General features: G+C 38.6%; 1 protein-coding gene across 1 annotated transcript in view; it reads right to left on the bottom strand.

Moving 5' to 3' along the window:
• LOC150077718 (uncharacterized) overlaps positions 1-17,973 on the bottom strand; it is an 84,053-nt gene extending 66,080 nt beyond the window's left edge. The window contains exon 1 of the mRNA XM_090384668.1: positions 17,815-17,973. Coding sequence (XP_090240794.1) covers positions 17,815-17,901 — 87 coding nt within the window. The 5' untranslated portion in view covers positions 17,902-17,973. The remainder of the gene's footprint in view (positions 1-17,814) is intronic.
• Positions 17,974-27,288: the final 9,315 nt, after the last annotated feature.

The raw sequence follows: 27,288 nt of genomic DNA, 5'->3' as shown, positions 1-27,288 counted from the left end.
AGCAAACCCTTAGCCATAATTATGAGAGCATCCTTGGACTCAGGGGAGGTCCCCACGGACTGGAAATGTGCAAATGTATCCCCAATTCACAAAGGGGGATCGAAGGGTGACACGCATAATTACAGACCAGTTAGTTGAACTTCTGTTCCGGGTAAAATAATGGAGTCACTAGTTAAAGATGCATTGCAGAATCATCTAGACAAGACTGCAGCAATAATTCAGACACAGCATGGGTTTGTTAAGGGAAAGTCTTGTCTGACAAATTTGATAGCATATTATGATGTGGCTACAAAGGAACTAGATGCAAAAAATAATTTTTATATATATTTGGATTTCAGGAAAGCTTTTGACACTGTTGCGCAGGGAAGACTATTGTATAAATTGGAGCAGAATGGTATTAAGTGTAAGTTGCTACAATGGATAAAAGGATGGTTGAGTGGGAGAAGACAGAGGGTGCTAATCAATGGGTGTTGCTCTTTGTGGACTAATGTTATTAGTGGAGTCCCACAGGATTTGGTGTTGGGTCCACTGTTTTGTATATTTATCAATGACATTGATGAAGGTATATCAGGCTTAGTGTCGAAGTTTGCAGATGATACAACTGTTGGCAGGGTTGTTAATGACAGTAATGGCAGTGTGCTACTGCAACAAGATCTAGAAAATTTGGGCAGATGGGCTAAGAAGTGGCAACTGAAGTTTAACCTTGACAAATGCAAAGTACTGCATATGGGTAGAAGTAACCCCAGAGAAACGTACAACTCTGTGGTACTACACTTATGGTGGCAGAAAATGAAAAAGACCTGGGAGTAATTGTGCAGTCAGATGTGAAGTTTTCTCAGCAATGCAGACAGGCTGCCAATGCAGGTTATCGGGTTTTGTCAATGATATACTGTATATGAATTTTGCTAGCAGGGAAAAGGAGGTGATTGTCCCTCTGTATAAGGCAATGGTCAGGCCACGCCTTGATTACTGCGTACAGGTCTGGAGGACTCATTTTAGGAAGGATGTAGATTTGCTTGAACGTGTACAGAGAAGGGCAACAAGATTGGTGAGGGGAATGAAGGGATCCTCTTACCAAGAGAGGCTTAAGTTCTGTATAAGGCCTTGAATGGGCTGAGCATGCTGAATTCTGATGGGATCCTTCCACTTGTTCAGATTACGAACCTAAGGGGGCATAAATTGAAATTAAGAAAGACAGATGTAGAACAGATGTGCGGAAATTTGCCTTTAGCCAGTGGGTGGTTAATTGCTGGAACAAACTTCCATCTGTGATTGTGGAAGTTGATAGGTTGAATAAATTTAAGGAGGAACTGGACAGACATTTGGAGGGAATGGTGTGATTTTTTTTATTTTTTTTGTTGATGCTGCATAAGCTCATACACTTGCTTTCGTGAATCACATGCCACTACTACTACTATACTGATTATTCTTTTTGCGTACATAAGTTTATTATTTATTTCAGATTCCTGCTACAAAAGAGTGAGCATATGTAGCAAAGGGGTTCGACAAGAGGTAACAGTTTATAAACTATGAATATCAAACACATATGAAGTGTACTACTGCCAAATTCAGGAGTGACTTACTATAACTACAAGAACCTTGTACAGCATGGTTTTTTTGGCTATAGCAAACTCAAACTATGTGTTTATTTTTGTGGACGTTGAGAAGAATGGAAGATTGTCAGATTAGGCAGTTGAATACTGCCTCATCTGACAATCTTGAATTGAATTTTGAATTTTATTTTTTAATTTTCTGTAAAATATTGAATTTTACAGAAAATTAAAAGCGGGACAGTTAAATTTACCACAAAATAATTACATTGTCTGCAATTTTAATTATGTTTTTTTAGGTGTGAGGCATTTGCCCTTACTGAAAATTTTCTAAAACCTTATACTCAATGAGAACTTGATTGTGAAAAAAAAATTTAATTACAGACTACCTCGGGCTAGCAAATATGTATGGTGTAATAGCTTCTAGGTTTTGAGTATTACATACGCTTATTAAAATTAAACTGAAAAACAAAAACCACGTAATAATAGCAATTTGTTCATTGAACAACCAACTTTGAAAGTGTTCCAATGCATATGTTACGTCAACTATATTTTACCGAAAAGATGTTGTTGGTACAGTTTGTGAGGGTGACTAGTGCAAACCTATCATAGGCTTCTGTGTCACGTGTTAATTTATATGTATCCCATGCATTTTTCTTCTCTGCCACATGTCTCATTAGTTTATCTTACATCCATTTAGGCCTAAATCTTGAACAATATTTCTTAGTTGGTATGAAAAGCCTAGTAGCTTCCAAGATTAATTTTTTGAATGTTTTCCATTTAGAATTTGCTGTTGGCAATGTCATCACTTGGTCCCACTATATATAATTTTAAAACTGATTCAAACCACCGCAGTCACCTTTATGAAAGCAAAACCCTTCCCTTTATCCCTGATGGTAGTTACCTCTTTGAGTAAATCCCACATCGGCACACTGTGATCACTGCCACCTAGTGGTTCCTTTATCTGCAGATTATTAATGCATGAAGAATCACTACTGATAATCAGATCAAGAGTATTATTCCATCTAGTTGCCTGCTGTAGAAAACAATAATCCAATAAATCCACAAAAGCTTTGCTAGTGTAAGTGACCAACCCACAAGTTCCAGTTAACATCTTGGAAACTAAAATCCATTATAAGACAATCTGATTTACTGGCTCACTCTATTCCTCTGTACAATTGTTCATTATACACATCAGTCATTAGGCCTATAACACACTCCTACTCTCAATTTTGCTTTCTTAATACTTATGTCACACCAAACTGACTCAACAACTGACTCAGCTAGCTTGGGGGGATACAAGGACTAATAGATTAACAGTAGCCACTGGCAGAGGTGAAAGTGATTCTTGCACTGCTTCTATTAGAATGAGCAGAAGCCTGGAAAACAAGATGCAGGATGTTTCAGAGACTGCTGGGAGTCATTGCGGAACAAGTAAACACATGGGTTGTGTTAGGGTAGATAAGAATAGGAACAGGTGCATGTATACTTGTGTGTACACCAATGCTAGGAGTTTGGTAAATAAATTTGGTGAATTTGAGGTATTGCTCAAAGCATCAAAGGCAGATACTGCTGGGATATCAGAGACGTGGTGTCACACAGATATAAGGAATGCAGAACTGGAATTTGGGGAGTACAACATCTACAGAAAGGATACACAGGATAGGAAGGGAGGAGGGTTTATGCTACTAGTTAAGAAACACAAAATCCAAGGAAGTGAAGCCGGTCGACATCGCTAGACAGTGCAGTGTCGAGTCAGTTTGGTGTGACATAAGCATTGGGAGATCAAAATTGAGAGGTGTGTGTTATAGGCCTAATGACTCTGATGAGTATAATAAGAAACTGTACAGGGAAATAGAGTGGGTCAGTAAATCAGAGTCATAATGGGGGATTTTAATTTCCAAGATATTGACTGTAAATTTGTGGGTTCGTCACTCACTCACACACTACCAAGGCTTTTGTGGATTCATTGGATGATTGTTTTCTACATCAGCATGTTTGGGAGGCAACTAAAGGAAGTAATACTCTTGATTTGATTATCAGTAGTCATTTTTCATGCATTAAGAATCTGTAGATAAAGGAACCACTAGGTGGCAGTGATCACAGTGTGCTGAAGTGGGATTTACTCAAAGAGGTAACTACCATCAGGGGTAAAGGGAAGGGTTTTTGCTTTCGTAAAGGCGACTACGATGGTCTGAGACAATATTTAAATTCTATACAGTGGGACCAACTGATGATGTTACCAACAGCAAATTCAAAATGGGAAGCATTCAAAGAACTTATCTTGGAAGCTACTAGGCTTTACATACAAACTAAGAAATATTGTTCAAGGCCTAAATGGATGTCAGATGAACTAATGAGATACATGGCAGAGAAAAAAAATGCACGGGATACATATAAATTAACACGTGACACAGAAGCCTATGATAGATATAAGCTGGTCTGTAACCAAGTCACAAAGGAGGTTAGGCAGGCAAAGGCAGATTAGGAGAAATCTTTGGCAAAGGATGCAAAGAAAAACAGCAAAGAGTTCTTTACTTATGTAAACTGTAGAAGGAAGGGATTGAATCAGATTGGTCCACTTGATGTCGATGATTCAACTGTTGATAATCCTGCTCAGGTAGCTATCAAACTAAATGAATATTTTGCATCGACATTCACACATGAGGAGTTATTCAGCAAGGGTCTGAGACAATATTTAAAGAGGTGTATTCAACTCTGGTAGTAAGCCAGATAATCTTGTAATAACTGAGAGTAAAGTGGAGGAGAAATTGTTGAAGATAAACACAATAAACCACCCGTTGCTTGCCACAAACTTGGGTTGGTGTTCGCCTTACTTATCCGTAATATCTTTATAAATGCTTGTTGCTTTTGCTTGAATGGCCATTGGACTCAGAGGCACTCGCTTCTGAATCTTATTTTCCATTCATATTATTAACAGCTGTTCCATCTTTGATATAGCACCTGAAAGCTGTTTTGTGATCACTGTTGATCTTAAGTGCATTGTTCCTTTGACATATTCTTTTATACGTGCACTGTCCTTTAAAATAGTATTCACTGTTGAAACAGCGAGACCTAATTCCCATGTCAATAGATGAGAAACTTTGCCCTGCTTCGTGCTTCTTAATCATTTTCATCTTCATTTCTAAATCAATTTTGTTTCGTTTCCTGGCACTACTACCACTTGCACTTTCCACTGGTTCCTTTCCCTTCACCATTGTAATACGTAAATTGGAATGAAGAGAAGATTTTTCATAACAATCATATAAAAAACAAATTTTCAGAAATTTGTTTTTTATAAGATTGAAAATTTCAGTGAAGGGGAACACATTTCACCATAATAGCGTAAAAACCCACACTTTGCAGTTATCGGTATTATCGCAAATGCAATAAGATCGAGTTTACTACCCATTTATAATTAGATCCACTGACAGAAAATCCCAATAATCCAATAAACTGGAAAGTGTATATTGTTTTTTGGTCATGACCTCCAGAAACGTCCTTTAGAAAAATATCACAAATGGCATTGAAAATTGATTCTTAAAACGGGAACATATGATAATGATGAAAAAAAATAGTGCAATTTCCATTATATAGCGAAAATTTCAACTTCCAAAAAGTCTTGGAAAGAATTACCAAAAAAAAAAATGTGTTATTGGGTTTACATTACAATATTTTCACGATACCTCCATTTATTACTATGGGGATGCAAAATACATTTCCACGATTTTTTTAAAGTTTGCACCGGCGGGCAAACTCTTACATAAAGTCGAATTTCCGTAAGTCGAGTCTTAAGTCGGGGAGTTCCTATACATGAATTTTTTTAAATCCTTATTGAATTTCTCAGTGAACAGTTTGAAAGTGGCATTTCAAGTAATGTGCATATTGTAATATGTGAAGAACAACCACAAGAAAAATAAGTTATCATTCTAACAGATTGGCAAACAAAATGCATCACTGTCTACTTTTGTATTCAAGCCATGCAGAATTTTCACATAATGGATGTCAAAAGAACCTTGGGGGGGGGGGTGGAGGAGATGAACAATTTCATGTTTATAACATTACTTTGTGGTTATACCTATATGAGAGAACTGATGAAGTTAGTGCAACAGCATCATGTTAGTATGCAGCAAACTCTAAAATAGCTTAAACAATGACATTCTCAGCTATTTTACAGTTTGCTGCGTATTAACAGGATGCTCTTACACTAACTACAATGCACATCAGTTAAACTTTCACACAGCCTGAGGTTTATGCCCTAAAATGTGTTTACTTATATATGAGAGAATTAATACAAATTTTTTATTTTTTTTAAATTAAAATATCTAAAGCAATTTTTAGCTAAAGCCTCAAACTACATGGAAGTTTCACTAGCAGACTTCTAGAGAAATTTCGGCTTCTGCTATTGAAATATCAAAGTGTTTTTTTTTTTTTTTTTTGTAAATACTAGATACATTGTGTTGAAGTAATGCTGCTACAAACACAATTTTGAATTATTATTAAAAAAATAAAGATATAAGATTAATAAGAATTTTAAAGTACTGGTAAAATGTCAAGCATTAATACACAACAAGCATAACTCAAAAAACCAAATATATTTTTAAAAATGTTAGGAACTGTCATTGCTTTGTTACATGTAATGCTACATTAACAAAAAAAAGAGATGATACTGATGTTGGGCTAGGTAAAATAAAGTTATAAAGTAGAAATTAATACTTATACAGGATGGGCTCATAGTGAGAGATTTAAATGGCTGAACAGGAAATAAAATAATACCAGGAATTATCAAGGGTTTAATGAACAGACAATAAACCAAAATGGAAATACATTATTATATAGACTATGAATATAGAATCAGCATTGGTCATATAGTGCAAGAAAGCCACAGGCTTTCTTGCAAAGCCTTTGGAAAGTAACACCTGTCATTGTTGCACCAGTCAAAAAAAAAAAAAAAAAAAAAGTTACATGAAAATAGACTAATCATGTGATTCCCTCCACACATAAGTAACTGCTCAGTTGACTTCTGAATTTCTTCAAACTATTAGCTTCTACCTATAATTTGAATTTATAGTCCCTAGTTCTAGAATTCTTTAAAACAGTGAAAATTTTGCCTTCATTAATTTTACTAGCCCCTCTCATAGGCTTATAAACCTCAATCAGGTCCCCTCTAAGATGCCTGGTCCAAGCTCTGTATCCTAAATAACTGTATGGTACACAACCTTGTACGGTTGCAAAATTTGGGCCTCAGCAGCTCCCACTAACATGAAAGGAATTTATAATTTCACAGGAGAGCTCTTGGCTTCTGAAGTAGGCCAATGGAAAACTCCATTCATTACCACTGAACTGGCAGCCATCTTGCCAATCAGAAGAATGTCCTTTATTAATGAAAGGAGGATCATATTCACAACCAAAATGCTAATAGGATTGATCTACCAACCTGTCCCCCAACACTCAATCTCCCAACCTATTTAGGACTTTTTTAGGATCCCACAACATTGTTTCAGATCTACTCCAATGCTTGTCAGTCATACTAACAGACTTGCCTTTGTAGGCAGATTCCTTACCAACAAAATGTTTGACATCGTCAGGAACATACACAAATTGACAAAATAGAAAAAGTACAGAGCATTTCTCCTTGCCGTAGAGACCTTTCTACCAAAATCAAAGTAACACCTGTCATTGTATGCACCCATATACATATGCCCCCTTAACAAAAATTTCTAAATTAAAGAAAATGAAAGCAGGTGTTCTAAACAAAAAAAAAAAAAAAATTCAAAAACTGTCCCCCCCCCCCCGGTGTGCATGTGAGTGTGTGTGTAATAAGTCTTGTTATCCTATTAATAAAATGTTTTTTATTATTCATATTACATTCTTTATAATAATGAAAATTTTGCCTTCATTAATTTTACTAGCCACTCTCAGAGCCTTATAAATTTCAATCAGGTCTCCTCTAAGATTACTGCATCATTCCACTGTGTATTCTATTAATTATTATGTTACCTTATATGCCTCACTCAACCTGCAAATCCCTGCCATTACAATGCCATAAAGGGATTTGTATGGTTTCTCTTTCTATAATAAATATCATATTTATTTATTTATTGAAGTCTTTCCACATATAGTTGTCCTTTTGCCTATCTCACCACATGATTTGCCAATCTTTGGACCCTTTCAAGAAGCACAATTTCTTTTTTCAGATGAAGTCTCCCTAATTTGATATAGTATTCCAAATGCAGCCTTACAATTGCCTTATACAGTGCGATTATGAGCTCCAATTTCTACAAGATATTAGCTTTAGCATTAGCAGAGGCATATGATAGAGGAAAACAAGCTTATATAGCATTGACAAAAAAAAACAGAACCCTAAGTATTTTTAAAATAAAATATTAAAAAGTATTTAATGTATACATATAATCCATAAGATAAAGATAAGATAATATATTGTTTGATAACTCATTAATAGGATGCCATGCTCCCCAGGCCACCTGTTTACACCCAGAAAACTTTTTATCTGTCTGTATCAGAACTCCAGATCCCCTTCTACTGTTTTTAATTCAACTACACCAAATGGATCAATTATTTTTGGATTGCTATTCCTTAAGTATAAGACCTTCCATTTTTCTGCATTAAAACACAGTTGCCACTTTTCTGACCGTCTTAAAGACTGTTCAAATCATCCTGAAGGAGCACTGCTTGGCACTGATCCTTAATGACTCTCAAAATCTTTACATCTGCAAAAATTTCAACATCACAACCTCAATCCCTTCATTGACGTCGTTTATGAAAATCAGACACAACAGTGGCCCAAACCTGATCTTTAGGAGACCATCACTTCTAGCATTAGTAGAGGCATTTGATGCAAGAAAGCAAGCTTATGTAGCATCAGCCAAAAAAAGAAAAAAAAAAAAACCACTTCACCCCTCTGTTCGTTCGAAATACCTGTCCAGCTGAGCCTTAAACTTATTTCGGTTATCAACTTCCACGACAAGGGATGGAAGTCTGTTTCACCAACCAACCACCCGCTGGCTAAAGGCAAATTTCCGCACGTCTATCCTACATCTGTCTTTCCTCAATTTGAATTTATGCCCTCTCAGGTGATTATTCTGAGCAAGAGGAAGAATCCCATCAGCATTGAGCATGCTCAAACCATTCAAGGCTTTATACACCTCTATCAGATCACCTCGCTGGTGCCTAGTCTCCAGACACCGTAATTTGCAAAACTTAAGCCTTTCTTTGTAAGAGCACCCTTGTTGCCCTTCTCTGTACTCGTTCCAGCAGCTTTACATCCTTCTTGAAATGAGGCCTCCAGACCTGTATACAGTACTCTAGGTGTGGCCTGACCATTGCCTTATACAAAGGAATAATCACCTCCTTATCCCTGCTAGAAAAATTCCTATATATCATTGACAATACACCATGAGGTACTCTTGCAGCCTGTCTGCACTGCTCAGAGAACTTCATATCTGCCTGCACAACCACCCCCAGGTCCCTTTCATTCTCTACCACTGTCAGTGTAGTACCACGGAGCTGATACGTTACTCTGGGGTTGCTGTTTCCCATATGCAGTACTTTACATTTGTCAATGTTAAACTTCATTTGCCACCTCTCAGCCCATCTGCTGAACCTTTCCAGATCCTGTTGCAGCAGAATAGTGTCAGTAGTGTCCTTGACAACCCTGCCAACCTTCATATCGTCTGCAAACTTGGACATTAAGCTTGATATACCATCATCAATATCATTTATAAATACAGAAAACAATAATGGACCCAACACAACCCTGAGGGACTCCACTGATAACATTAGTCCACAATGAGCAGTGTCCATTGATTACCACTCTCTGTCTTCTCCCCCTCAACCACTCCTTTATCCATAGCAGCAATTTGCCTCCAATGCCACACTGCTCCAATTTGTGCAGCAGTCTTCCATGTGCAACAGTATCAAAAGCCTTTCTAAGATCCAAGTATATAATATCAAAGTTATTCCCTACATCCAGTTCTTTTGTGACTGCATCATAGTATCCAATCAAATTGGTCAGGCAAAACTTTCCCTTAACAAAACCATGCTGTGTCCGAGATATAACTGAAGTCTTGTCTAGATGATCCTACAGTGCTTCTTTAACCAGTACCTCCATTAATTTTCCTGGAACAGAAGTTAAACTCACAGGTCTATAATTACTTGTGTCAGCCTTTGATCGGAAGCTCTCATAATTATGGCTAAGAGTTTGCTTACTTCCTTTGCTGCCTCCTTTAATATAACTGGATAGATCCCATCCACCCCAGGTGCCTTTCTCGTCTTTAATGACAGTAAAGACAGAATCGCCTTTTCCCGTGCCAAGGCCCACTTTAATCGAAAGAAAGCTGACGCAATCCAAGTGAACCTTAACCGCACTCTGAGGAAAGGAAAGCCATTCTATGCTGCCCCACATGGTGGATTCAATCACATGCTTGATCCTCAAGAATGGCTCAAATACATCGTCAGATTTTCAAATACAACCACAGTCCCATCTACAGTTGTCCAGCCTGACTATGAAAACCCTTCAGATGTCCTAGGGACTATCCAGAACACGGAACAGGAGCTCATACGTGCCATCAATTCCCTTCCCACAACAGCCACTGTTGGGGAGGATGGAATTCCACAATTTATGATCAAATGCTTAAGCACATTCATCATAGGCCCTCTTCTCTCGATCTACAACAGATGCCTCGCTGAGCATTATTTCCCACCCCAGTGGAATAAATACAGAGTGTACCCCATCCCCAAAAACCAATTTGCCACAAACGTCAGCCAGTTCAGACCCATATCAGTTGCCTCTTGTCTGTTAAAGACTCTTGAAAAGGCTTTGCTACCCACAATCACTCAACAAATCCTCCAGACGAAACCACCTGAAATCCACTATGCTATCGCAGGAAAATCATCAATCACTAACTTGGCAGCCACCACAGAACGCATTCTCTCAGCATTCGAACAAAGAGCTGAGCTAGCGACCACATTCCTCGACATAAACGCAGCCTTTGATGCCGTGTCGATTCCGGCCTTGCTCCGCCTACTTAAGGAGAATTTTCACATTCGAGGTGATATGCTGTGCTTTTTGGAATCACTTCTCAGTCACAGAATACTTATTCTCCATCGGCAGCAACATACCCTATCCTGCGACATTACTGCTGGAGTACCGCAGGGGGGTGTCCTGTCTGGTGTCCTGTTCACAGCCATCATCGTGCCCATTATTGCCTCAATGAATGGTCTCCTATGCTATGCCGATGACTTCAAACTGCTGACTCCAATTAACCCTGGCGATAACCCCACCCAGCTCAGTAACAGGATCAATTCCCAACTTAAGGATCTCGAATTGTACCTGGCAAACTTCAATCTAAAAATCAACCCTCTGAAGTCTGCTCAGGTTATATTCTCCCTTAAATCCATGCCGACAGTACTCAACGTTTCACTCGCAGGGGTACGAATACCAAACGTACCCTCGCACACAGACCTTGGCATTCTGTTCAACCAAAAGATGTCCTTTGTCAACCAGATCGACAAACTCAGTACCAGATTTTCTCGTCTACGGTGGATCTCAAAGCAGCAGCTGCTACACGTCCGACATCCTGCCACTGTTAAAAGGTTCATCACCTCCACCGTCTACCCTGCCATTCTCTATGGTGCAGAAATATGGGCCTCTGCTGCACATACAAAACTTAAGCGGGTGTACACTGCTGAATACTGGCTACTGAAATGGGCGAATAACAAGCTTCGGCTACCTCCCGCTACCACAACTACCATGATGGCACAAACACTCGACATCCCGAGGTTGAAGTTCCTGATCGTTGACAAGAGGCTGGTCTTCACAGCTAAACTCATCTCAGGCCAAATATCATCTCCAAATATTTGGAATGCATGCTCTTGGAGGATTCCACAGCCAAGCCTAAGGTCGGTACCAGCACTTGTGGCTCACCACAACAGGCTTGTACTCACCGAAAGATTTCTGCCCAAGCAGATGCTCGCTGCCCTCAACCGTGTGGACGCCGACATCGACACCATAATAAGTAAAAAGAAGGACAGACACAACTTTATCAAAGCTCTTGAAACCTAAATCACTACCAAGTTGTATTTGTTTTTCTTTATTTGTGTTCAGCTCCTTGTTTTTATGATGTATTTGTATTTCTTTTTGCATTTGTAATCTGTATTTTGTAGCCTTTTGTATGTGTTCGCTATATTTTGTAGCCATTTCAATTTGTACTTATGTTATCTATATGTGAACCCCTGGCGCTCGTCGCCATGATGGGATATTGTGCTGTAATTCTACTTCACAATAAAGATTTATTTATTTATTTATCTTCAACAATTTCTCCTCCACTTTACTCTGAGTTATTACAAGATTCTCTAGCTTACTGCCAGAGTTGAATACACCTCTGGCATTCCCCTCGCTGAATAACTCCTCATATGTGAATGTCGATACAAAATATTCATTAAGTTTGTTAGCTACCCGAGCAGGATCATCAATAGTTGACCCATTGATATCAAGTGGACCAATCTGATTCATCCCCTTCCTTCTAGAGTTTACATAAGTAAAGAACTCTTTGCTGTTTTTCTTTGCATCCCTTTCCAAAGATTTCTCGTAATCTGCCTTCGCCTGCCTAACCTCCTTTGTAACTTGGTTACAGATCAATTTGTATCTATCATAGGCTTCTGTGTGTCACGTGTTAATTTGTATGTATCCCATGCATTTTTCTTCTCTGCCATATCTCTCGTTAGTTCATCTGACATCCATTTAGGCCTAAACCTTGAACAATATTTCTTAGTTGGTATGTAAAGCCTAGTAACTTCCAAGAAAAGTTCTTTGAATGCTTCCCATTTTGAATTTGTGTTGGTAACATCATCAGCTGGTTCCACTGTATAGAATTTAAATACTGTCGCAGTCCATCGTAGTCGCCTTTATGAAAGCAATAACCCTTCCCTTTACCCCTAATGGTAGTTACCTCTTTGAGTAAATCCCACTTCAGCACACTGTGATCACTTCCACCTAGTGGTTCATTTATCTGCAGATTCTTAATGCATGAAGAATCACTACTGATAATCAAATCAAGAGTATTACTCCCTCTAGTTGTCGCCCGAACATGCTTGTGTAGAAAACAATCATCCAATAAATCCACAAAAGCCTTGCTAGTGTGTGAGTGACGAACCCACAAATTACAGTCAATATCTGGGAAATTAAAATCCCCCATTATAAGACTCTCTGATTTACTGGCCCACTCTATTTCCCTGTACAGTGTCTTATTATACTCATCAGAGTCATTAGGCCTATAGCACACTCCTACTCTCAATTCTGATCTCCCAATGCTTATGTCACACCAAACTGACTCAACACTGCACTGTCCCGCGATGTCGACTGGCTTCACTTCTTTGGATTTTATGTGTTTCTTAACTAATAGCATAAACCCTCCTCCCTTCCTATCCTGTCTATCCTTTCTGTAGATGTTGTACTCCCCAAATTCCAGTTCTGCATTCCTTATATCCGTGTGACACCACGTCTCTGATATCCCAACAATATCTGCCTTTGATGTTTTGAGCAATACCTCAAATTCATCAAATTTATTTACTAAACTCCTAGCACTGGTGTACACGCAAGTATACATGCACCTGTTTCTATTCTTAGCTACCCAACACATCCCATGTGTTTACTTGTACCGCAATGACTCCCAGCAGTCTCTGAAATATCCTGCATCTTGTTTTTCAGGCTTCAGTTCGTTCCAATAGAAGCAGTGCAAGAATCTCTTTCACCTCTGCCAGTAGCTACTGTTAAGCTATTAGTCTTTGTCTCCCCCAAGCTAGCAGTTTTCCGACCCACCTAACACTGCCTCGATAGCATCAGCAAATATTCTTGCACCCTTTCTATTTAAGTGTATCCCATTCCTGTAGAAGCAGTCTCTCCTGTTAACAAGTACATTCCAGGCTGAAAAACATTCTACCCCTTGAGCCTTGCACAATCTTTCCAGGGCCGAATTGATTGACAAAGCTCTCATCATATACTCCCTCCTATCGTGTCTGGGCAGAATTGCAGACACTTTCAAATTCAACCCTAATTCACGGCTTTTTTTCAAAAGTGACCTGTACTTGTTAAGTGATTCTGCCGGTCTCCTACTCTTGATATCATTAGTGCCAATGTGTACAACTATATCACTATTTGTTCCCTTATCCACTGTACAACGTCAGCAACCTTTGCCCCTGGCAGACATACCCTGGTCCTGTTCCACCTATCGTTTTTACAAAGCATGTTCACCGTTTCCCTGACAATAGAGTCACCAATAACTACTAGTTCCTGTGGGACCAGCGCATTCTGCCTTGGGGGTTGCCGCTGTTGCGTGATGATCAAGTGCAAGCTCTGGCGTTGATGTGGGCAGATGAGAGATTGATGGGTCCCTCAATTTAGTTCCTTCGAGGGCATCCACCCTGTCCTTCAAGCTCTCATATAGGCCCATAAGAACGCTGAGTTGTTGCCTGATTTCGATACACTCCTTGCATCGCGCACACACAAAGACATCCCCTATGGCAATATCATGTCCTGTACATTACACCAATCAGAAAAACATCTATTAATCACAACCTTCTGCCAGCCTGCAAATACGTCTTAAAATCTTTTCAGTAATCCCTAATATGTTCCAGCTTATATAATAATGTCTCATGAGGGACTGAGTCAAATGCTTTGCAAAATTTTAAATAAACTGTCGAACTTTTTCCCTACATCCAGCTCACGGAGTAACTGTTTTAAAATAGCTTCCTAGGTTAGTCACACATGATATTCCCTGAACAAACCTATACTGTGTTTCCTAAAATGCCATTTATTAGATAATGTTCTGGAATGCAGTGAAGGTAGACCAACCAGTCTGTAGTTACCAATTTCACTCTTGGAACTGCCTATATGTACTGGTAATATATTGGCACTACTCCAGTCCAAAGGAGTCTCTCCTGAGTACAATGATAATGATGCCCTCATTATTAACCTCAATGTTTCAATACTCTCTGGCTGCCTCCCTCAAAATTGCTGGATATATGCCATTAACTCCATGAGCCTTACTTGCCTTTAGGCTGGAAAGATCTTCTAGTAAACAGTCATCTGTAATCTAGAAATCCCCCAATTCATATGGCTTGGCCTCACTTGCACAACCTCTCCTCAGCACGAAGGGTTGTTCATTAATAAAGACCGATACAAAGTACCTATTCAATTCATCAGCAATATCAGCTGGGTTATCTAAGGCTTGGCCTTACACAGTACACATGGGTGTGATCTGATTTGTTTTTTTCACTATATTTGCATACATGAAAAACTCCTTGTCCCCATTCTTGCTCTCTCTTAGCAAACAATAGGGACAAGGATATACAATAAACAATACTTCCTTTGAACATAAAGAACAACATAAAATAATATTAAAAAATAATAGGGATAGCAAATCAGTAATCAATTACCAATTAAGTAATTAATATTACTAACAGAAATATAAAATTGGAAAATATAAAGGATGTAAAAGCAATTACCATCAGTAGATATTAAAAAAATGATCATAAATTAGTAGTGGACACTTTTAGATTTAGAGAATTCTTTAAGAAAAAAAAAAACAAAAAATAAACAAATGTAAAAAAAAAAAAAAAATTCAAATTTAAATTATTAAAAGATTAAAGTGTTAAGATCTATACAGATTCCTGAAAGTTTCATATTAGAAATCTGTATCTCAACATAGTAGTAGGTAGTAGTAATAGAGATGTGATGTGATGTAATAGTAATAGCAAGCATATGAGCTTATGTAGCATCAGCCAAATTTCACACAACCATTCCCTCTAAAAGTTTGTCCAGTTTCTCCTTGAATTTATTTAAGCTATTAACTTCCACAATGACAGATGGAAGTTCGTTCCAGCATTAACCACCTGCTGGCTAAAGTCAAATTTCTGCACATCTATTCTACAACTATCTTTCTTCAATTTGAATTTATGTCCCCTCAGGTTAGTAATCTGAGCAAGTATCCCATCAGAATTACAGAATCCTGATGGGATTCTGTAATGAGAATCCTGTATTCTGCTTACAGAAATACACAGAGAATATTTATAATTAGAAGAAATGGAAAATGAAAATCAGTCAATTGAAGAAATATGGAAAATGATTACTATTTGTATAAATAAAACAGCACATGGATCATTATGAGAAAAATATAAAAAAGAATTTAAAAAATAGACACCACTGTATACAGAAGTAAAATAATTAGCTAATATCAAAGCAAAAGCATTTCAGAAACATTTATCAAATAAAATAGATTCACATATAAATGAGTATATTAGGAGTTTTGAAAGAGAATCAATGAAGTAATGGGCAGGTTTTCAAAAGAATTATAACATGATTTGTATGGGAGCAGAAAGCAAAATTCAGAGAATAATATGTTAGAATAATAAACATTGATTCAGTTGCATGGTAAATTATTTTTTTTTTAAATAAATAAAATAATATACAAGTGAAGGGCAGTAAATATTAAAAAATAAAGAAAGTACAATTAGTAGAGGACAACAGAATTAATTGCAGAAGAAATTAAAGGAATAATAGGCAAATTGCAGGTATAGATAAAGCAAAAAAATTAACTATAAAATGTGGAGGAGAAAAACTAACCACAAAATTAATAGAAAAATTGAAACAGATTTTTAAAAGAAAAGAACAAAACGAATGGCAGAACAATATAACAATACAATATATAAAACAGGATATAAGCAATAACCAGAAAATTATAGGTGTGTAAATTTATTAAAAACATCATTGAAACTATATACAAAGGTAATCACAGAAAAATTATATGAAATTATAGAGTAAAGTGATGGGTAGCAAGGATTAAGGGAAAATAGATCTGGAATGATGAAAATACCCATATCCAAAAGAAAGAGACTAACCCTAGGGCTTGCATCTGGTTGACACACCCAGGATCCTGAGATGGATATCATCATTCTTCTCTTTCTTGGTGAGGCTTTCTCCCTTCTGCTTCTCTCTCAAGTAAATCAGAAATATTTTTTTGTCTGGTGCAGCAAAAGCCTCAGGCTTCCCTGCATCATATGGCTAATAATAATAATAATATGCAAAAGTACCACTGGGCTGTACATTAGAATTAGAACTAAAAATAACATAGCAAGTAATGAAATAAACTACCTAGGAATACAGATAAATAATTCAGGAATAACTCAAAAAGTAGAAGAACAGGTACTAAAACCAAATAGAACATCACAGGCATTAAATAATATTATTTTGAACGATCGAAACATCAACGGAATGCTAGAGTAAAAAATACATAAAACTATAATAAGACCTATAATAACATATGCAGCTGAGACAAAGAGGCACAACAAAATAAAACATATGAATCCATAGAATGAAAACTAAGGAAAATGACTAATAAAACATTAATGGTTAAAAGTGAGGAAACCAAGAAACAATCAAAGCTATAAATGAATGGATAAATAATAGAAAAAAGAATGGGGTGGATAATGGCAGGTGGGCAAAAATAATAAAGAAATGGAGACTCAAGTTATTTGTTATAATTATTATTATTAGCCATATGGTGCAAGGAAACGTGTGGCTTATGCTGCACCAGCCAAAAAAAAAAAAAAAAAAAAAAATTCTGAATTACTCCGAGAGAGTGAGAGAAGGAAGGGAATCACCAAGAAAGAGAAGAAGGATGATATCCAGCTCAGGACCTTGGGTGTACCAAGTCCATACTCACCAGATGTGAACCCCTGGGGTTAATTATTTATTTATTAATAGCCATATGGTGCAAGGGGGCCTGAGGCTTTTCTGCACCAGCCAAAAAAAATTTTTTTTTTTTTTTTTTTGAGTTATCCTGTGAGAGGGAGAGAGAAGAGTTAGAATTTGAAAGGAATCACCAAGAAAGAGAAGAGTGATGATATCCAGCTCAGGACTGTGGGTATGCCAAGCCCATACTCACCAGATGTGAGCCTCTGGAGTAGTCTATCCACCCCGAAAGTTCATTATATACTGGATTTTATTGTAAGACCGTGTATTAACTTCGATTGACTGTATACATTTTTATGGGCAATAGATTACAGTCATGAATCCAAACTTCAATCTCAGGTGTTGTGAGAACGAATACTAGCAGACACTGCAAAAATTACAAATTTTTATATTCATTAAATATTTCTTCACACTTATATATAGTTAAATTCTATTTTACAGTTACTATTTAAACACTTAATAACCGTGAAATAAAATCATAAACATTTTACGTACCCTCTCTAACGTCGGTGTTCCCGCTCGGGAAGGAGGATGACATTTTGGAAAGTGTTTCCACGACATTTCAAAGATATTTTCCCACATTGACAACTACAATTCAACAATACGTCGCCATCAAACGAAATTATCAATTTCTCCTCCCCCACCCCACAAGCTTCTTTCTGTCCTCGTAATTCAAATTGTATGCATTCTAATATAGCAGCTTTCAGTCACTAATTTAAAAAAAATGCATAGCCATATTTTCATCACTTATTTTAACTAAAAACATTATTTTCATTTAAATGCGTTACATATATTGATTTTATGGATGTAATACACTCGGAAGCCCAAATTCGCCCAAATATCCGAAATTTCCCCATTAAGCAATATCGTTATCCCCAAGCTCATTGTTTATTGTTTCTCTTATATTATTTCTCCCTGATTGGGGGATTCCACTCCATGACAGGTACTGCTACCATGTTTGGGGTTTACATAAAAGTGCACAGGGTGGTTGTAATGTCTGGTGTTACTGTTGGTCGAGGAAATCTCTGACTGTCCTACAGGTGTTCAGGATTGCGACTTTCTTGAGTTCCTTGTAGGTGTTCTCTGGGAGACCTATTGCTGCTAAACTGCTACATAGGGTTTTTGGCACCATACCGGTAATCAACACGATGATCGGGATGGTCGTTACTTCTTGCATATGTCACATCTCCTTGACCTCATATCTCAGGTTTGTGTACTTCCTAATTTTTACCTCATGGGTTTTCTGAACAGTGCTAGTGTTGGGTCCCGCTATGTCAATCAGATAAGTAGCCTTTTCCATCTTGTCCACAAGGGTTATATCCGGTCTGTTGTACGGGATGGTCTTATCAGTTATTATGGCGCGACACCAGTACAGTTTGTGGGTTGGGGTCTCTAGTACTGCCTGGGGTTCGTACTTGTATGGTACACTTTCTTTGGTCAACTAGTATTTCCTCGCCAGCTTCTGATGTATTATCCTAGCTACGTGGTCCTGTCTATGAGTGTACTCAATCTGGGTGATCACCTTGCACCCCGCAGAGATGCATTGGATTGTTTCTGAGACCAGGTGGCATCGTCAACATGTGTCATCTGACATTCCGGTCTCCTTTGCGATGTATTTTCTATAGTTTCTGGTGTTAATTACCGGTCTTGGATGGCCAGACTGAAGTCTCAGGGAAGAGCTTCCCGATTGTGAGTTATGCATTGGAAGCAATGTAATGGATGTGATGTTGATGGAGGTCATTGTAGGGTCTGCCATGGACTGTCTTCTTTGCCCATCTTTCTAGTTTCGTTTCTTGTGCCGTCTGGGTGGGAAGGGGCTCCACGCTTAGGTTGAGGAGAAGAGAGAGAGAGAGAGTCATCAGTAGAAGGAAATCACCAAGAAACAGAAAAATGATGATATCCAGCTCAGGACCTTAGGTGTGCCAAGTCCATACTCAACAAATGTGAATTTGTTTCATGTTATAAATAATTAAATTAATTGAAGAGGCTGCTTACCTCAATATTTTCTCATGAAATCCCACAATTCTGATTCTCACTATATTAGTTAAGTTAAAAGTATATAAATTTCAGCACCCGAAGGAAAACAAAGGCTCCAACATTTGGAACTATAGTAAATCATCCCAAATACAAACGAATCCAAAAAAAAAAAAAAAAAAAAAAAGACATTAGCATCATAAAATAAAATAAAATAAAATAAAAGGAATAAACAGAATTACGAATAAAATATATTGTCATTAAAGCTTAAGAAGCTTTTTCAAATTAGAGAGTGGTGTTCACAGGTGTTATTAGAAGCACAATGTGTACCGTATTTAAAAGAAGAGATTAACTGTTTCCTGGCGGAACCGTCCAGGGCGACCGAAATGAGAAAAGGGCGACGAGTTTTCGTGAAGTTTCATTTTGAGGGTTTCGGTTATTAGTAATTTTGTATAATTATGTTGAATGCTGTGGATTTTGGAAAGAAGAAAGGTGTGTCCTCGGTGGAGTAGGCGTGATATTTTGTCAGCAGGTACATTCACAAAAAATTCGCTAATTGCCTAATTCTAAAGGACCTGTTATTTTTGGTTTTAGGGGTACAACTTACCGGTAGACCTTACCCTGGCTACGCCACTGTGTGCCCTTCAGTAATCACACGATATGCTAATTCGGACCCAGTAGGGCGCGAAGCTGGAACCGACACAGACTGCAGCTTCCCACATTGTTCAAAAGTGATCCGTGTCGAGCTCTTGATATGAAGGATCACAATCCATACATGAAACACCGTTCAACGTATGGAAGTTAAATAAAATATGTTTTTCAATATTATTATTTGTAGGAGTGTTATTTCGAAAACGGTTTATTGCGAGTTCCTTTATTTCATTTATAGTAAATAAAGGATAGCTACGGTTTAAGAATCTTTTTACTAATGTTCATATTTCATTATTTAAATCTAATTGAGAAGTAGATTATTTGTATGCATTGAGAAACTGGTTAAAAATCACAGATCTTTCATATGTGAAGGGATGATAACTATCATAGGGTAAGAACATCCCAGTACTGGTGGGTTTCCTGTATATTTTGAAATAAATTATCACATAAACACGTGTTAGCGTAAAATTCAAAACCTTTAGCTATTTCTTAGTGACGTTATCAGTTTCTAGAGTGGACTGTAATCTGAGATGAATGTTGTTTAAAGTGTGTAGAATTTCTTATATGGTAAAATTATCTTTAATACATATGACGTCATTAATATACCTCTCATAATATGTAATGCTTGTAAAAAAATGGCTTTAAATATAGTTGTTCAATTTTTGTCAGATAAATTTCAGCTGCAAGTCCACTAAGGTTCAGTCCCATCGGCAACTCGAATACCTGCTTATAAACTTTATTTTGAAAGGAAATATAATTGGCTTCAATTAAAAGTTTAATTAATTCAAATATTGGTTTTGTAGGAAACGTGTTTTGATTTTTTAAACTACGTTCATTATTTGACATCTTCCATACAATGTCTAAAGTGTATTCAAAGTGTACATTCATTCGTACCTAGCGAAGAAACATCAAGCGAAAAAAGCACATATTTATTATTTTTGAGACTATATAACGCAGAATATATATATATATTAGATAGTATGAACCAAAGCTGAATGCTCAATACCTTCTACGTTGATATCAATATTTGTAAAATAATAGGAGAAGTTAACCTCAATATAGTACGTAGAACACTTCCGTATGATACTCTCCAGAAATTAAAACGAACAAATCGAAAAACTTATATTAGAGTAACAAATAATTAAAAATCAATTTAACATAATAAAACTCAATTTAACACAATTAAAAATCAATTTAACGCAATTAAAAATAGGAAGGAAAATATTTTTGCAATTTTTTTCGTTAAATTCTTTTAATTAATTTTCTTATTTTTAATTGCGTTAAATTGATTTTCAAGTGTTAAATTGAGTTTTAGGTTCACAGAGAACACACGCATACATATACACTGAGCGGGGCCACCACGCGTGGGTAGGCGAGGTAAACGTGGCTTACGGGAGGAGTTCAGGAAGGCGCTAAAATATTTTTGACATCTGCAAGTCGAACCTCTGTTTAACGAACTTCTTTATAGCGAAATTTTGTATTTGATATTTTTTGATTTCCCCTTGGTAAGTCTGCGCGGGTAGCACGGTGGTATCGTCACCGTCCTCCCCACACCGGGTGGAAAAGGCCTGGGTTCGAATCCCGTCGATGACGCGAAGAACTTTAATGGGCTTTTTTCACTCCGTGGCTGAGTTAGTCGGTCTCAGGCGTAGATAGCAAGGTTTTTATCCCCAGTAACTGGGGTTTTTTCGTCCAGCAAAACAGGCAAATCGACCATAGAACATACGCAATTTACAGACACAAATACAGGTTAATGTATTTAATTACGGGCAACCCAAAAATAATAAATAATAATTAAATTAATTAAATTCCCCTTGGTAATTCATTTAAAACAGTTTCTTTAGAACGAAGAAAATTTTCATATAACGAACGGATTACGTGATATTTAACTTGGAACGCATTGTTCGCACCACTGGTCTTCAGAAAATTGAGGAAATTAGTTTGGTTTTATTAGTTTGCTTATTAATTCGTTAGATTAACGTGCTATGACTCTTAATTCGTGCTACTAAGAACGATTTAAGAGGCAAGCATGTTACTGGGAGATGTCACGTGACATCGCAATGTGTCAGAGCTGAAATGAAGAAAAAGAAACGGGAAAACAGTATTTTTTTAAACAGCTGACAAAAATTGATGATTCTTCTCGCCCGTACAGTATTAAACGATTTCATTGACCATGAGAATTGCTCATGCTCGTCAACAGAAATGCTTTCTTTTCTTTCCTTCTTTTTTCTTTTTTTTTTTTGTTCTGGAGGCTGCTACCCCCAAACACTCTGATAATATAAAGAGAATTTGATACTAAAAACTCATACAATTACTACAAAAAACACCAAATCATCAAGAAACAACTTGAAAACAAACAAAAAAACAACCTGAATTATAAACGGTACATCAGTCCTCGCATGCCAGTTGCTACACTTCATCAAACATCCCTTTTAACACCCCTTACAAACACATAGGGAATCACAGGATTAGAGGGAGGGGCGGGCGGGTGTTGTAATCCTGTTTAATGATCGATTCCAGCCAATAAGGACACGAGGGAGCCAGTCAAACAACTTTGAGGCAGTCTGCAAGACGCTGAGGGGTCCTCTTCACCAAATCCAAAGCTGCCTGGTTTACATTCCAACAGACTACAATGGAAACTCAAGAGCTAAGCTGCTCACGTGGTTAGCAACCAGCTTAGTGCCTAAAATTCCAACTGTTGTAGCAGGTGATTTTAACTTGCCACTACCCAGATATGGGGATGCCCTTGAGGGCCTTGAGGCCACTCTTCGGGCCTTTAACCTTACGCAGTTAGCTACGCAGCCAACTACAGCGAGTCAAGCGATGGACTTAATCTTCCGCAACTTGCAAGACATCAAACTCCTATCTAGCAACTTTAGATTCCAATCTGATCACTCGCCAGTTGAATGTAAACTATCCTTACAAAGAAATTCCCTTGGGTTCCCTGACGAATAGTCCACTGACTTGCCTAGGATAGCCTTCTCTACTAAATATCTGAAGCCAGAGATCATTCCCCAATGCTTGATTGGGTTTGACTGGGGCATCTCTATTCTGAGCCGATGGAGGACGCCATTATGATCTTTTCCGAACAACTGAAGTTAATTGCACTACGTGGTGCAGCCAGAATCACCAGGATTGGTAACACGTTGAATCGGGCTTTTAATAAGGAAACTAAGACGGCTTTCATCAGGAAGCAGAAGGTCTACCGGAAATGGCAGAAACCCAACTTCCCTCAGACCTTTCCATCTTTAAGAAAGAGTATGCTTCTTGAAAAAGAAAAGGCAGGTCCTTAACCAAGCTGTTCTCCATAGGTTGAAGAATAGTAGAAAGATCCTTTCGCATCATCATCATCTAGCCATTGACCAAAAGCTTGTCCAGGAATGGGCACAGTTCAGCTTAATGCAGGCAGATTTTCTTGACTCTGATTCCTCTCTCTCTCGCAGGAGGCCTGGTTACATAGGGAAACTTGACTGACATCGAAATAACTAGAGAGACCCTAATTGATGCCATCAATAAACTACCCAACAAAGCTACTGTGGGTCCAGATAGTTTCCCAATCTTTATTATCAAAATTTGCAACCCATATATAGTTGACCTCCTTCACCTTTTCAGACAAATCCTGCAATCTGGAATAGTTCCTTCAATTTGGAGAATTTACTATATTAAGCCCATTCCAAAGATCATGAAACACAAATCTCCAAAGACCTGCAACCAATATCCATCAGTTGTTATTTACTCAAAATTTTTGAAAATGTAATTCCCTCAGCAATTGCCCAGCATTGCTCTGCACACAGGCCCAAGAACCTGCATACCATTCTGCACAGGAGATCGACAACTACCAATCTTCTTGATACTCTCTTCAGAATTCAGCAGATCCTTAACAGAAAATCACAGATTGATATCATATTTCTAGACATTAAATCGGCTTATGACAGAATACGCCTCCCAGCTCTTTTTACCATTCTGACACACTATTTCGGCCTGGCAGATACCTTACTTTAAAATTTGAAGTCAATTTTACTTTCTAGACACCTGTCTGTTACCTACAACGACTTCCAGGTAACTATTGGCGTCTCAAGAAGCATCCCACTAGGAAGTGTGCTGCCAGCTGTCCTGTTTGCAGCAGTTTTGGGGGCTTTCCTTGCTCAGAATCCGAACTTACGCGGACGATCTAAAGTTCTACATGAGCTCAAATCATAATCATCAGATTCATTATATCAACCAACAAGCTTCTAGGCAGATATTGAGCTTGGAAAATTATCTTGCCACAATTGGGCTGCACCTGAGCCCTAGCAAATCAGCGCAACTGCCGATAACCAAAAAGAGAGTCAAAAATAATATCCAAATCTTTGTTAGTGGGGAGTCGGTGCAAAACGTGACCTTTCATACTGACGTTGGCTTGGGTCACAAGGCGAGACTGGGGTCTCAAGAAGCGTACCCTAGCCTTATACTACAAGACAACCTTCCTACCAATAATTACATACGCTTCAGCAATCTGGTACGACAAAACTGCCTTGGTCATAAATAAGAGAACCTTGGATGCAATTCAACACAACATCCTGCTCACTACCACCTGTGCCTGCAGAACAGTGAGTAACCCAGCGATGCAGGTGATACCAGCAGTACTTCCACTTGACCTGGAAATCGCAAGAACAGGACTCCTCTACTACTTATCTAAGAGAATAACCACCACTTTTCTGGAATTTACAATAGACCCAAAAAACAACCATAAGGCAGAAAAGATCCGGCTTCAGTCTCACCTGCTGCAGGTGTGGCAGGACAGGTGGGCAGAAACAACCAAAGGAGCCATCACCCACAAGTTCTTGCCGCAACTTGAGAAAATTTATCCAAAATCTCCTACTTGGTTCTTTCCTGGGTTGCAAACAACATACTTGCTAACCGGACATGGCCCCTTCAACGCAAAGCTAATGGACTTCACCCTTGCTGTACATGTGGAGAGATCGAAACCTGAGAACACTTCATATACGACTGTCCGAAATACGAGGATCTCAGGTGCATTCTAAAAACCACGAGTATAAGATACCTCCCCAAAGGGCAAGAGGTTCACATACTGGATTCAGAGGAGGAATACACAGCCCTGACCAAATTTTCTCAAGAACTCTTCTCAAGAAGGAGAACACTAAATGCAATACACAAGGAGTGAAAGACGACCAGCCAGATAACAAATCAAAACATCCTTTCAGACACACCCGGAATGATAATTATGTGGAAGATACTAGCTGTCTTGCCTAGGAATAGTGAGGGTGCACTTCCTACAATGTTTGGAACCAACACCAATACGAGCCAAGAAACCCTGCCTATGTACGAACAAATATGAGACCTAAGTGAAACTGACAAATCTACTAACCAAAGATAGAGAACCAAAGACAAAGACATTCAACTTGGACGGGACACTGTCCCATGAGCGACTCTACTACCGGACATGATCTTATGACTACACTACGACGACTGCTGCAGCCTCACTGGCATGTAGCCAAATGGCGATCTGTACCAGCTCCCTTGCCTGGTACCTTTTTTCCTCTGCCCGCCAGGGGGAGGAGGAGACCGTCTTCCTGTCTCCTCCCTCCCCTGCCACCCCATATACTTTGCCTGGTGAGGCATGAGCATGTCTTCCCTATCGACCCCATATTTCTGTCTTTTCCCCCAGTCTTCAGTCTCTTCCCCCTACTCTGACTAATACGCAGCGTAAATCCCACACAACTAATCAAAATTAACAATTTCTAAATTGAAACCTGAGCCACATTAACCTCTCCTGGCTTTTTCTAAACTTAAGTGTCCCCACTTTTTTTTTATAGGCTCTAGCCACCAAAATCTCAGGAAATTAGGTGGCAGGCCGTCCCAGAGTATATATAAGCTACTGGGTTCCTGGTCTGCCTCCACGTGGCGTAAGTGGGGCGACGTTGGGTCCCAACAGGGTTTCAGCGGCTAAAGGACCAGAAGAACGACGGTACACGACACTAAACGATCCAAGACTCACACACTTTTAAATCTCTGGCATTTACTGTGTACTGTAACACACCACAACGTAAACTACCAGGAGATGGGGGAATCCCTAGTGCCGCTTGACCCTAAACATACTTGCACTTACACTTGCTTACTGACCTTGGCCTCCCCTGGGATGTTGGGCTCACCTTTCAGCCTCACTTTGTCAAGATGAGGCAGAAGACACACGCGGCTCTTTGGGCAGTGCGTCAGGAGCTCGTTGGTGTGCATCAGCCAGCGCTGCTTGTTCGGCACATCCTGAGGTGTAATTACGCCGATCCCTCTCTATTATCAGAAATTTGGTCATTAGCTCCTGCCTCATACCTTCACAAGTATCTCAGTCTACAGTACTGGTTTCTTAGACGGATGAACAGGGTGGCAGGCCACCCCCTCACTATCTCCGGATTGATCCTCCAGGCAAATCTGGGCACCACTCCCTGGAGACATATCATCATGACAAAAAAATGTCCTCACGTTTGCACATCTTCTAACGGGATGAATTGATGCTCCATCGGTATCCACATTAATCTCTGGCCTGAGGAGGGCACGAGGGGAGCACCCGGACTCCTGTCTCCCTCTGCATCTTACGCTGTCAAGCATTGATTCCCTGAGGAACATGTTTCCAGCCAATTGTCTTCTGATCTTCAATAAATTTAGGATCCACCCTGTTAGGTACTGTGAAGCCAAGCTCCACAGGAAGGAAATCACAAGAACTGCTACCAGATAATGAATCTATGATTTTCAACTGCTCCTAGACATGACTATTTTTTTTTTAACTTGCCTATTTGTATTTGACAAAGACTTTTTGTCTTCATGCAATTGTATATTTTGTATATTTAATCCTGTAAATGTATCGAGTCGAGCACGCATGTTTATTGTACGTGTTTTCCTCGCACCTTAGTCTGTAAATATTCACACCCTTCTGGCACAGAGCCGTCCCAGGATGACCCACGGTTTCTTGGGAAATAAACTGATTTTAATAATAATAATATTTTTGACCAAACGATTTGCTATGGTAACTTGAACAATCCGAACACTTAATTTCAAAAATTGAAAATTAAATGTCAGATTAGAAGTGGTTATAATCACCATCTTCCATACACCACATGGAAAAGGCCAGGGTTCGAATGCACTCAATGACTCGAAGAAATTTTATTGGCATCTTTCACACGTGGCTGAGTTAGTCGGTCTCAGACGAGGAAGGCAGACCCCTCCGGGAATCCTGGTTTTCATTAGAGTAAAACAGGCAGACCAACTGGAGAACTCATACAATTCATACTGGCCCTAATGTGACAGTTTGATGCATGGTACATGAGGCCGCCTCATCCAATCATTTAAGAT

Source organism: Mastigoproctus giganteus, chromosome 11 (assembly GCF_048544385.1).
Source record: "Mastigoproctus giganteus isolate SK-2022 chromosome 11, ASM4854438v1, whole genome shotgun sequence".
NCBI classification, from domain to species: domain Eukaryota; kingdom Metazoa; phylum Arthropoda; class Arachnida; order Uropygi; family Thelyphonidae; genus Mastigoproctus; species Mastigoproctus giganteus.
Note: the sequence above shows the minus strand (reverse complement) of the source record. Positions and strands in the feature narration are given on the sequence as shown.